Genomic DNA, 12,985 nt, shown 5'->3' on the forward strand with positions numbered 1-12,985 from the left:
TGTTAATCTGCTTAGAATCACATGCTGTGCATAGACTAGCGAGCAGTACCCGGAGTTGGCGGTGGGTTATGTGAAGGAACAGTAGAGAAAAGATGTCTTAATACTGCCTGTCCCACCTGGGAGTCAGATCTAGAGTGTGCATCTAGACAGTAGTGTTTTGTAAAGGTGTGCACAGAACTCCAGGTAGCCGCTTTGCAGATGGACTCAAGGGGAACATTTGCAATGAATGCTATGGAAGCCCCAGTGCCTCGAGTGGAATGTGCTCTTGGCTTGAAGGGTAGTTCTCTCTTAGCAAGAGTGTAACAGAGTGATGCATTGAACAATCCATCTAGATATAGTGGACTTTGAAACTGCATCTCCTTCTCTTCCTGCTGCCACAGAGACAAAGAACTGATTAGTCTTTCTCAGTGGTCTGGTTCTTTCCATGTAGAACATGACAGCTCTGCGTACATCCAGTGTATGCAGACTTTTTTCTCCAAGCTGGAAGGGTTTTGAAAGAACGTTGGTAGTTCTATTGACTGGTTTACATGAAATTTCGATATGAATTTTGGTGCAAACCTTGGGTGTGTGCGTAGAACCACCTTATCCTTGTGAACTGTTACGAAGGGGTCTAGTACAGAAAGAGCCTGTAGTTCACTTACTCTCCTAATGGAGGTGATAGCTATTAGGAAAGCAGTCTTAAGAGTGAGGGCTTTAAGAGTTGCCTTGTGCATGGGTTCGAAAGGAGGGCCCATGAGTCTAGAAAGAACCACATTTAAGTCCCATCTGGGAGCTGGGTTAGCTATCGGAGGGTGTATTCTCTTTACCCCCTCCATGAAGGCCTTGATAACTGGTATCTTCCACCACGACACTAAGTTGAGAAGTGGTGTATGCAGAAAGTGCCGCTAGGTGGACTTTAATGGAATTGAACACTAGACCTGAATCCAGTAAATGGGTCAAGTACAGAACAATGTTAGTGGGAGAGCAGTCAACTGGGTTGATGCTTTTAATTCTACATCAGATGACAAATCTTTTCCACTTGCTAGAATAGCAGTGGCGAGTATTAGGTTTTCTGGCTTCCCTGAGGATGTCCATACATCTCTGCGGGAGTTGTAAATGTCCAAATTCTACGATCTCAGGAGCCAGGCTGCTAAGTTCATGGTCTGAGGGCATGGATGCAGTGTCCTGCCCTTGTCCTGTGACAGCATGTTGTACGGGCAGGGAAGTTTCACTGGGGGAGATAGGGACATCTCATCAAGTGAGCGAACCATGGCTTCCGGGCCCACATTGGGGCCACTAGCATCATGGTAACTTGCTCCTGGTGCATCTTGTGCACCACTTTGTTTAGAAGGGGAGTTGGGGGAAAGGCGTAAACAAATTTCCCTGACCATTGAACCGACAGACCGTTCCCCTTGGACTGGTTCTGGGGGTACCTGGAGGCGTAACTTTGGCATTGTGAGTTTTCCATAGTTGCGAACAGGTCTATTTCCGGGAATCCCCATTGCGTGAAGACGTCTAAGACGATGTCTTCGTGCAATTGCCATTCGTACTCTTCGGGCAGGGGGAAGTCTCTGCTGAGTTTGTCTGTAGCAGATTGAGTTCCCCTGGTACATGTTGTGATAGTAGGAACATGTTGTGTTTGAGAGCCCACTTCCATATATTCTGGGACAGCTTGGACAGTCCTGGAGAGTGAGTGCCCCCTTGCTTGTTGAGGTAGTACATGGCTGTGGTGCTGTCTGTGAGGACCATCACCGTCTTTCCTTGTAGGTGTTCCTGAAAGGCTTTCAGTGCTTTGAACACTGCGAGAAGTTCCAGCAGGTTTATATGCTTGGATGCTAAGCTCTGAGTCCACGCTCCGTGAGCAGTCTGATGGGATAGGTGAGCCCCCCATCCTGTGAGGGATGCGTCTGTGGTTAGAGTGGCTTCCACTGCGGGTGTGGCAAAGGTTTTCCCTAATAACAGGTTTTCTTTTGTCCACCACCGTAGCGAGAGAACTAAGGCCTGCGAGACCACCACTAGATCGTCCCATTGTCCGCTGGCCTGACACCACTGGCTGTTGAGCCACTCTTGCATTGGGCACATGCGCAGGCGCGCGTGAGGTACCAAATAAATACATGACGCCATCATCCCTAGCAAGCGCCTTGCTTTGCGTACCGTCACCTCTCGACCTGCCACATAATGGGGGATCTGAAACAGCATGTTTTGGACCCTCTCGTTGGAGGGGAAGACGAGGCCGTCCTTTGTTCGAATTAGAGCCCCTAAAAATTGTTTGACTTGGCTGGGGTCTAAGCTGGACTTCTTTTCGTTGATGGAGAAGCCCAGTTGGTACAAAAGGTCTACGGTCTTTTGGGTATTGGAGAAGCATGTTTCGTAAGAATCCCCTGTTATGAGCCAGTCGTCGAGGTAAGGGTATACCGGGATGGATAACCTGCGCAGGTGGGCCGCTGCTACTGCCAGTACTTTTGTGAATACCCTTGGTGCAGAAGCTATCCCGAAGGGTAGTAACTCTGAACTGGTAGTGTTTGTTCTCCATCTTGAACCTGAGGTATTTTCTGTGTGCTGGCAACATTAAAATATGAAAGTATGCATCTTTCATGTCTAGCGTTGTCATGTAATCCCCTTGTGATAACAGTGGGATTACTTCCTGCAAGGTCACCATACGAAACTTTTGGGGTTTGACAAAGTTGTTCGCTGGGTGCAGATCTAATACAGGGCGCATGGTTAAGTCCTTTTTGGGTACAAGGAAGTACACTGAATAAATACCTTATGTTACCTGAGATAGGGGAACAGCCTCTATAGCTTCTTTTTTCAGTAGCTCTTCTACTTCTTGAAGAAGAATGGTGAGGTGTTCCGGTGTTATGCGTCGGTTCCGTGGGGGTCTGTACTTCGGGGAACCGTTGAATTCGATGCAGTATCCGTGGGCTATGGTGGATAATACCCAGCGGTCTGACGATATTCCCTCCCATGCTGATAGGAACGTTGTTAGCCGGCCCCCGACCGGTGATGCATGGGAGGGGACCCGAATCTTCGGGTCATTTGTTGGTATTGGGCGTGGAACCTTTGGGGCTGGAGCCGCGACCTCTTCCTTTGCCACGCCGTTGGCCTCTTTGACTGAACTGGGTGTTGTTACCCTGGTTAGAGGGCCAGTTGGTAGCAGAGTAAAATTGCTGTTGGTTTTGCTGCTGGCGTTGGCCACGAAAGGAGCGTCTATTGCCATAGCCGTGTCTGTTAGGGGGCCTAGAAATTTGGTCAAGAGTCTTGATGGTATCAAACTCTTTCTTCGCATGTTCTAGGGCCTCATCAACTGCTTTCCCAAACAGATGTGTTTGTTCTATGGGCTTATTTATCAGGGAGGCTTGGGTTTCCGGCTTAAATCCTGAATTGCGTAGCCAGACATGGCGTTTGAGAAGTATTCCCTGAACCAGGGAATGGCCAGCCGTCTCTGCGGCATCTAAGGAGTTCTTTACGATGCCCTGGTTTACAAGAGTTCCCTCTGATATTATAGCTAACAGGCGTGAACGCAGGGGTTCTGGTGCGTCCTCTGCTTCGCTGCGCAGCTTGCTCCACTGTGCATCCGCGTAGCTAGCTAGTAGGGAATTGTTATTTGCAATCCTAGTTGAGAAGGCGGCGGAGGTCGTGATTCTCTTTCCAAGTGCATAGAGCTTTTTGCCCTCTTTGTCAGGTGGTGCCTCACTAGTGGATAGTGGTACCCCCGCTCATTTTCTTGTATTAGTAACTACGAGGGAGTCCGGAATAGAATGTCCTCTGATGTACAAAGGGTCAGAGGACGAAGGGCTGAAGAGCTTTTCTATTCGAGGGTTGACCCCTCTTACTAAGGCAGGATTGGAAAGGGAAGGAGATATTCTTCTCTTTATAGAAGCCAGGAGCGGAATAGACTGGCTAACAGGGGCTTTTTCTTTAATAACTTTCTCTACAAAGTCTATGTCAGGAAGAGTTTCCCCTGTGTCTATCTCAAAATGCGCTGCTGCCTTGCGCAATAGTGCATTGAGTGAAGGTTGGTCATCTATGGGAGAGGTGTTCCCAATATGTGAATCCTTGAGAGGAGAAGGGTGAAAGACATCAGGGTCTGAGTGCACTGATGGGGATTGCCAAGGCTGCACTGATGGGGATTGCCAGGGCTGCGAGGCAGCTGTATCTTCTTCAAAAGCTCCTGCAGTAGTGTAAGGATCTTCTTCGAACCCCTCTTCCTCATGTTCTTCCTCTCCACCCAAACACTCATCTTCCTGGAGGTATTGCTCCTCTTCAGTGAGGTCATATACGTCTGTGGAAGGGGGAAACAGCCTAGGAATCTTGACCCTAGGGTCATCCTGGGGCCATTCTCTTTGTCTTGTGTGTGGGTGGGTCTTGGCTTCCCAAAAACCTTTCCATTTTCTCCATACAAGAATGGAGTCTTTCAAGGGTCTCATGGGGTACCCCTGAATAGTCTAGAGGGGGGAAATCAGTGTTTTCACCTTCAAAACGCTTAGAACGCTCCCACAACGTCGAGGAGAGGTTTCTGTCCCCCTCCGAAAAGCCCTTCGGTAGTTCAGAAGTGCCCTTAGATGAAGGGGGCTGTTCCTGGCTACTTTTGTGCTTTTTCGGCGCGGTATTCGACGTTTGTTTCGTCGTCCGCGTACGTTTGTCTTCGGAAACAATTCTCGCCAGGCTCTCGACAACGAGTTTGTCAGTCGAGGGCTCTGGTGTTGACGTTGCCTGCGTTGCGCGTTGTTCCTCGACGGCCGCTCTATGGAGCGTTACGTCGGATGTTTTTGAGGTAGCGCCCGTGTTTGATGAAAGCCCAATCGCTGGTCGCGGCTGCGTTTGCGGGTGGGGCTTGAGACCTTTACGGTCTGAGGTAGACGCCGGAGTGCCCTGCGTCCCCTTCGGCGCTGATGGATCCTTCGTCCTCGACGAAGAAGAGCCGTGGGTTGTGTGTTTAGTCGTATGGGGTCTATGTGCGTCTTTGTCACCGGGGTGTTCATCCCCCATAAGCAGGGCGTGAGCCGAGCCCGTCGGGGCCGGGGACGGACGTCGAGGAGCGCGAGCGCTCCTTCTGGGGGTTAATGACTTCCGTGACGGACGTCGAGTTATCACCCTCCTCGTCACTTTCTGTAACAGCGGCGGCGGGTGAGGAAACTGACTTTGACATAGCGTAGTCCGCCCACCTCTTAACTTTTCGTTCTTTAAGAGTTCTTGGTTTCAAGAGCTTACAGGCCGCGCAGCTGTCCTCTTTATGATCGAGGGGCAAGCAACGATTACAGAGCTTGTGTTTATCCTTCCAAGTGTATTTGCCCCTACAGCGTGGGCAAAACTTAAAAGGTGTCCTCTCCATAGCGGAGGCAATAATAACTGGTGATAACAACCCCAAGGGAAAGATAGGGGAGAAAGAAAGACATTCTCAAAGAGAAGATAAAAGTTCGAACCCCCACTCTCCCTACTGTATGTTGGCCGGCGAGGCCAGGCCACGTGTTCGGCAGCGCCGAAGGATCTCCTCCGCCTCTTCCCCTCCGTCGAAAACTTGCTCGGCTGAGAAACAGCTTCACAGCTAACGTCGAGGGGAGGGATCTTTAACAATATAATAAGTATAATTAAGGACCGAGGTCCGTAGTAAGTATTAGCAATGTCTCTCTAGGAGCTCCGCGTAAGGCGACCAGAAGCTGGGCGGAAAAAAACAATCTGAGGGACCTCGACGCGCGAGAGATTGTGGGTACAATGCACGTCACTATAGGCATAGTGTTACAGACACGCCTTGTCGACGTCCCCTTTTCGACTACGAAAAACAAAATGCAATACTCCGCAGTGACCACTGGATGTCGGACCTATGCACAGCATGTGATTCTAAGCAGATTAACAAACATCAGAAATATATATATATACACACAGAGCAGCCACTTATGCACAGACATACTTCCGATGAGACCTGGCATCCCCTCTGAGGCTTCCAAACTCAGCGAGGAAACATTAACTACAAACAATAGAAGCATGGCACCACGGTCCCCAAAGGTGTGACAGGTTACAGAAACGTTAGCACCCAAATCCTGCATGTCAGAAGGAGAATATATGATTTATGGTTACACGCTCACTCCTCCACATCTCACTTTCTGAAGTATTTCTAAAAATAATTTACATAAAACAAGCCACTTGTATGGTATATTCCCAGCATCATCCCAATACCCTCATGTTAAACTTAATTAACCAGAATTGCACACAATTTAATAGACCAATTTTCATCCCATGGTTTCCAAACTTGTTCATGAATCGTGTGCGGGGAAATGTATGAGAGGTTATACTGAAACTATATCAATCGCTGGACAGTCCTATCATCTGGTCATCCAATGACTAAAAATTGTTGAACAAGACCACATTGTAAAACAATGAGGACGTTAATCCTGTAGTCAAATGATTCCCAGCCATCAGATAGACCTTTCCTTGGTGTTAGGAACGTTTTTCTTTTCGTCACTTTCCCCTCCATGGATAAAAATGGGACAATTCAACTTTTTGCTGTTGCCTGTAACCTGCTATCTGTTTTGGTGGTACTGTATCGTAAACCGAATCATAGGTGCAAATACCTATGATTCGGTTTATTTTTCACTGCACACATCACCTTATTTTAAAGCGTGGCACAGACACTGTGTCCCTCCCTATAACTTTGTTATATGCATCTTTTTCTGATGTGTCCAGGATGGACTGTTGACAGCAGCATATTTTTCTACAGTTTATTTTTTGTTTGTCTTATGCACTTTATCACTTAATGCCAAAGAGCGTACCATGTGCTCTAAAATGGCTGTGTCACAAGATTTTTACATGTCCTTCAGCCATCTTTTAAATTGGCCTTCTTCCTGCCCTCCCAGGGTTGAATTTGCCAAATATGGTAATCCCTTTCCCAAGGAAGGCTCCTGCTTTCTCTGGTAAAGTCGTGGTCTGTGAGTGGCCAGATGTAGTGGCTGGGGCGGTCGCGTCCCTAAATCACGCCCTGAATTATGCCACACGGAGAAATATAGATATCATTTTTCAAAAAAGAAAGTACCTGGCACCAGTAAACAAGCATCAAACCAATGCACACACCACCACAACAAACCTGGAACAAACTGTGATGGGGGCTTTAAGATTCAAACCACCAGCCAGACCTTAACCCTCACAAGCCTTTTACAACACCCTGCCAGGACCATACCCCACCAGCCCTTTAGCCATGCTTTTACTTCCCACCACAATTCAACATTTAGTAACTCGCACAATCATCGCCACACGGTTGCGTAAATGACAGAAATGCACTTTACAAATGCACACAACATATTGCAGGATGAGAGGCACAAGAGACCACGTTGCCACGCGGAGTCTGCGCAGTACACAGTTGAAACATTTTCTGTTGTATGCGATGTAGACAATTACCCATAAATACAGTACAAAAGCCAACGTGAAACGTGTACAAAATAAACACATAAAATGGCTCAAACACCCATTATTCATACCTTTATTTTCTTGTCCTTTTGGTCTCTTTAGATGGCCAAATACACATGTGAAAAGAAAAAGAAAACAAATTATTGTTCGTGAACACGATTCAGTAAAAGTCATTTCGTGATCAAATCTTTAGATTTTGTGTTAAAATGTTTTGTTTTTTTTAAACATACTAATTGTATGTGTTACATGAACAAAACTAGGAACAAAACTTTAAAGTGGGACACAGGACCAAACCTCTCAACAAACCAAAACCTTTAGTGCTGTTTCAACTTTCCTCTCCTCCCCCGACATGGGTCGACAAGTCAACAAGTGGCGGCACCTGAGGAAACAGCGTTTAAGCACGCCAACTCAAAGGGCTTCCTCAAAAAGGCCACTGTAGCATATGTCTACTCAAACGGTACCGTAGAAGACACATCAAGCAACGCGCATCTTTGCAAAGCTGCTTAAACAGTTCGGATGAGAGCGACAGGAATGGCCTGCACCGTATGATGCAGTGAGAAGGGGCTAAAATAGCAATGCGAACAACACACGTTATTACAAATTAACAGTCAAACATGCTGTAGGAGACTATATATTTATATAGACCATCAAGATACTCACCCCTGTACATGCGCACAGTACATCATGTCTTACTTGCTAAGAGAATCATCATTAATAAATGGCAACTGTCAATTTTAAGGCCGTTTGCAATATTAACATTTAATAAGGGTATTCTTTATATTTAAAGGCGCTCCTGGTGCCACGTGAACATGCGAAGTTGTGAATATTTTGAATATTTGTATTCTGTGAGAAGTGGAGTTAACCTTATCCCGTCATACACAGCTGTAGCCCAGGGGCAACGCGTTTAGCGCAACACAGGTTTGAATCCCGATCACGCGCTTAGAAACCACTCGCTTTAGCGGCTTATAAAAGAACAATTATAATTATTGATTTTCAGCAGACTCTGGTTAACACTTTGATTTAGAGATTAAAAACGTTATTACACCCACTTAAATCAATAGTCGTATAGCAGGGTGCTTAAGGTATTTTTAACTTATGACACTGGGTCTTACTGATTTTTGTAGTGATCAATTGTGTTATAAGGATTTATACTGGGCATCACTGCCATTTGCATAGCATCCAGGTTCTTTGGCGGATCTGAGAAAATGATGGGTTAAGTTAGCAGACAGAAGAAAAATGCAATCTAGCGTTGCTGCTGTGTTGATACGTGCAGTTCAGTAGTACCTGGAACTGGAGTGTTTCGCTGGGTGCTGTGCGTAAAGGGCATACCACAGTGGGCACACATCCTCCAGCCTACAACTCTCATAACCTCCACAACTGACTAGGCTACCCAGTGCCAACTTGTGCAGCAGGCCAAACATCTAGGTGGGACGCAGGTCACCCACCACTAGCATAGAGGCATATGTGTCCAGACAGATAGGAGCATTGTGTGCCATTAGTGCAAAGGGTGCATTGGACAGGGTGGCAGTAATTATCAGCCTCACCTTCATGTACATAGCCTCCTGATTTGTCATGTTTTATGTCATGACTTGTGCCTTAAGTATATAATTGTAATTTGTACTGCCTTGTGCCTTAGGTATATAACTAATTTGTACTATTCATGTTCTATACTGTCAATTGTTTACCATGTTGTAACTAAGGTATGCGCCCGGTAGCCCTCGGGCCTGGTGCGCTTTACAAATAAATAAAATACAAATGTATGTTGGTTGTAGATATGTAGTGTACTCTAGGTTTGTAATGAAGAATTTTAAATAGCCATTGGAAAGTGGCATAGTCTGCATATAGTGTGCAGGGTGAAACATTTGCCATTGGATAGTGATATTTGACCATTGGCGAGTAAGAAATGGTGTGCTGTGTGTATTTATAGAATTGGTGATAGCTAGTGACTTTTTATGGCTGGCTAGTAAATTGAATTTTTGTCTGCTGTACTGTGTTTGGATGTGAAGTGTGTGTTTGTGTTGAGGGAAATAATTCATAGTCGGTAAATAATCTAGGATGCTATGGTAAGGGCATTGGTGCATCAAGTACAGTTCAACAAAGGTGTGCGTCTTACTGTCTCACATACTGAATCTACAACACTGTATTGAGGGGAGAGGGGAGTAGTGGAGACTAGAGGGAGTGTAATAGAGAAAGGAAGGTGTGAGACGTGACAGAATGGAGATGTACGGAAGCTTAGAGGGAGGAGGGGAGACAGTATAAGGGACAGGATGGAAAGGGCTTCAGGGTCAGGAATACAAGAGCGCAAGGGTGGCAACGTTCAATGAGACTGGAGCAGTTGGAAGGCACCACTTCCTACAGCAAAGATCATCCATTTCCTGTCTGGCTAGATTCCAGCTAGAAAAACCCTGAGGGGAGTGAGAAAGATAGGTCTGCAGCCTTTTGATCCTCACCATAAGATTAGTTGACCATAGGGGTTACAGATCTTGTATGGGAGGACTGGTCCAAGAGACCCCCCTCCCATGCCTCTTCTCCCCCGGCGAGGTTCATGGCTCATCAGTTGTCCTTCCTGCCGCCAGGGCCCAGGTGGTGGGTGGGGCACTGGCTGAAGACATTGACCAAACCTGCTCAATTTAGCTAGGCCCTGGAAACCATTTTGTCTAATAAAAATGACTTGAGCCCTTTGTACCGCAGCGCGGCCCCCACCCTTGGAGTGTCACTTATCCCTGTGGCCACAGCTCCCTGGCAGATCCGCTAAGAGCCCGTTCCCACGAACAGACGGACATGAGCTAGTGTTAGATACCAACACTAACATTTCACCTTCCGCAGTGTATCGCTGTTTCCAGCATGACCCGGCCAGAAGGGCCTGGGTGGAAAAGAACTGTACAAAGGTCCCCTGACAAAAGCAGAGTCCCCAAATACTAATGAGCAAACCACCTGTGATGAAAGCGTTCTCTCCACAACCTCTCGGACTAAAAAACCTGTAAATACATGGAAATGGCAGAATGGGTGCTCATATGACATTAGGGATGAAGCACTCACATCCCTGTAGCTAGGCGCAAATGGTACAAGCGTCCCGGAGGTTTTTCATGTGTGTTATCGAGAAGACTGCACCCCCACGGTCCCGCGCCAAAACTGAACTAATGCTGCTAGAGTGCAAAGGAAGACAAATGCAACCATATTGAGGGCTCATGTAAGGGGTGCACGAAAATGCACCATATGTGTGTCCAAGCCCACTATGTGCCACTGCCGTCAGTTGTTCCTGCGTGCTCCACCAACCTTACTACTACCTCACTTACCGCACATGTATAAGCATAAAACAAAATGTTGTAGTTGTTAAAAACGTAGTGTACAAGTAATATGCTCAAATTGGCCATATGGATGGCACTAGCAATGTCAAAAACGTGAGCTTTGGAAAGACTCAATGAGTATTGTATATTATATGAATGTTTATGTCTCTTCCACCTAAAGTCTGCAACACACGAGGAAAATACCTTTGTGAGCACACGCAAGGCCATTCCCCCTTCCTCCCAGTGAAGCCGGCCAGACGAAAAAGCAGAGGCCTGTGCTGCCCTGCTCCACCTCCCCCAACTCGGCTGGAGCAGCTTCAAGCATTCACATTCCCCCGCAGCACCCAAGGCCACGGCCTGCCACCTGAATTATTTACAACCCAGCAGTAAACCCCGGCCTTAAAACACAGATCCAAAGGCGCCCTTTCTTAGGCTCCACGACCCACCGGCTCACCTTAGGTTAATGGCCCCTGTAAAATTAGGTCACCCAATATTATGGCAACATTACAAGAACACATCCATAATGACTTCTAACAAGACATGATAACACAGACCGCCTGTCTCATGCCCCGAGACCCAACCCCACGACCTCCGATACCCGGACAACAGGACGATGGTAACCATGTATTGATAAATCGCCAGCAGACCCCACTCTAGGTGCATTCCTCCTGTGTTGCATTAACCTGTAGAATAACCCATTAGAAGATTTACCAGGGAAGAGAATATTGCAAGGTTTAATGACTGCGGTGTGCGTGGCCCTAGGGCAAAAAGTCAGGAAAGACATTCATCTCTGACACTAGTCACAGTTGGCACAACACCACCGTCCGGATGAGCCCAGCTGACCTGCCAGGCCCAGCCCAACCCACGAGGGTAACCAGTGACGTCCTCCAGCCGCGGCAAACCACATCGCAGCAGCACCTATAGCTAGTCGTCGCCACCCAATCCCCACGAACTTGTGCCCCCTATAGTATGTAGGTTCTGTTTTTTGTAAATATATATGCCTGTCTTTGCTATTGTCATACAGAGCGCTCTCGGAGTTTGCAGAGTTCTTTGCATGCCCTATTTTGATTGATAAACTCCCATTTAAGTTCACCCGCACTTTGTCCTGGCCTTATTCCCATCCTGGGAGAGTCCATTATTGTCTCTCATTGTGGGGAGGATCGTGCTATCTGGGGACGCTTGCCTTCAATCTCGTTCCCTACACTGGGAATAGGGAAGCCTGGGCCAAGGAGCTGGGAAGCCAACGAGAGAGGAGCAGCCGTTAGTGTGTCCTACAATTACTGCTCGACAACTCGTCTGCTCAAATTTCTCATGAAAAACCTTGAACCATCTTTCATTGGTGTTTACAACACAGGCCAGAGAATTTGATAAATGCAGTAGCATTACTCATATGTTCCTCAAGTTCCATTGATGGGAGGTGGAATGTTCAGCACCTTCTCTTGTGACGAAGAGAGGCCAATCAGTTGTGTCTTTATGTCCCAGTTATCTCATGTCATTGTTCAGGTCTACACAGTAACACCATTTGTAGATGCTTTTAAATTCACCCTTTTCAGTATGCCCTTCAAAGGGTCTTTGGTGTACTGGTCTCTCGCCTCCCCCTACCTTCTTCCCCAGCCTCATCTCTTTCCAATTCATAAATTGACTGGACTCATTTTAAAAAGGAAACAATAGATCCTACCTCTCCCCAAGTGGTACCGAACACACAGTCCAGGATCTCCCTCCAAGGCAACCCTTTATTCTCGGACCCCTTTTATTTTGCGGTCAGGGAATCCCAGAGCCTCTGGCCTCCGACTAGTCTTCACTGGAGTTGTCCTACCCGAGTAGCCACCAAGGCACGGACACCACACAGAGGCAGCCCTAGCAGATCCATTGGGTCAGCCACTGCTCTCTCAGACACCCCTTCTGGGGTTTTTCCCTGCCTTCCTTCACTGCTGCATGATCTTCTCCTTGGTACACCAAGGTATGTCGGAGCACCTGCTCCCCTCCTATCCAGGCTGCATCTGTTATTCACTCCACTGCGGCCTTCCCTTCATGGGCATCTCCCTCATGGGCTTCCCCTTAACAAAAGTTGGCAACACAGTGGTGCCAGTATCATACCGCCGCCTTATCTCTTCCTTCGCTTAGTCTCTTTTGGCTTTTATGGTGGCCCAATTGGTTCCCCCATTACAGCGACCCTCAAACTCCGAAGAGACAGACACTGTAGTACAACTGGAGGCTAAAGAGAGAACTCGCCACTCTCATATTCGCCCTCTGGCAGTTGGGCAGGTCGCCTGCGTAGTTACTTTCTTTACCATGTTTGTAAAGTTTAATTCCGTGATTCG

General features: G+C 47.3%; 1 protein-coding gene across 2 annotated transcripts in view; it reads right to left on the reverse strand.

Moving 5' to 3' along the window:
* The window catches only part of YTHDF1 (YTH N6-methyladenosine RNA binding protein F1), a 284,714-nt gene that overhangs the window by 208,048 nt on the left and 63,681 nt on the right, over nucleotides 1-12,985 (reverse strand). For both annotated transcript variants that reach the window (XM_069650782.1, XM_069650781.1), the window contains exon 2: nucleotides 7,449-7,473. In XM_069650782.1, the coding sequence (XP_069506883.1) occupies nucleotides 7,449-7,473 (25 nt within the window). The remainder of the gene's footprint in view (nucleotides 1-7,448; nucleotides 7,474-12,985) is intronic.

Source organism: Ambystoma mexicanum, chromosome 3p (genome assembly GCF_040938575.1).
Source record: "Ambystoma mexicanum isolate Mex_15411 chromosome 3p, UKY_AmexF1_1, whole genome shotgun sequence".
In the NCBI taxonomy this organism is placed as follows: Eukaryota; Metazoa; Chordata; class Amphibia; order Caudata; family Ambystomatidae; genus Ambystoma; species Ambystoma mexicanum.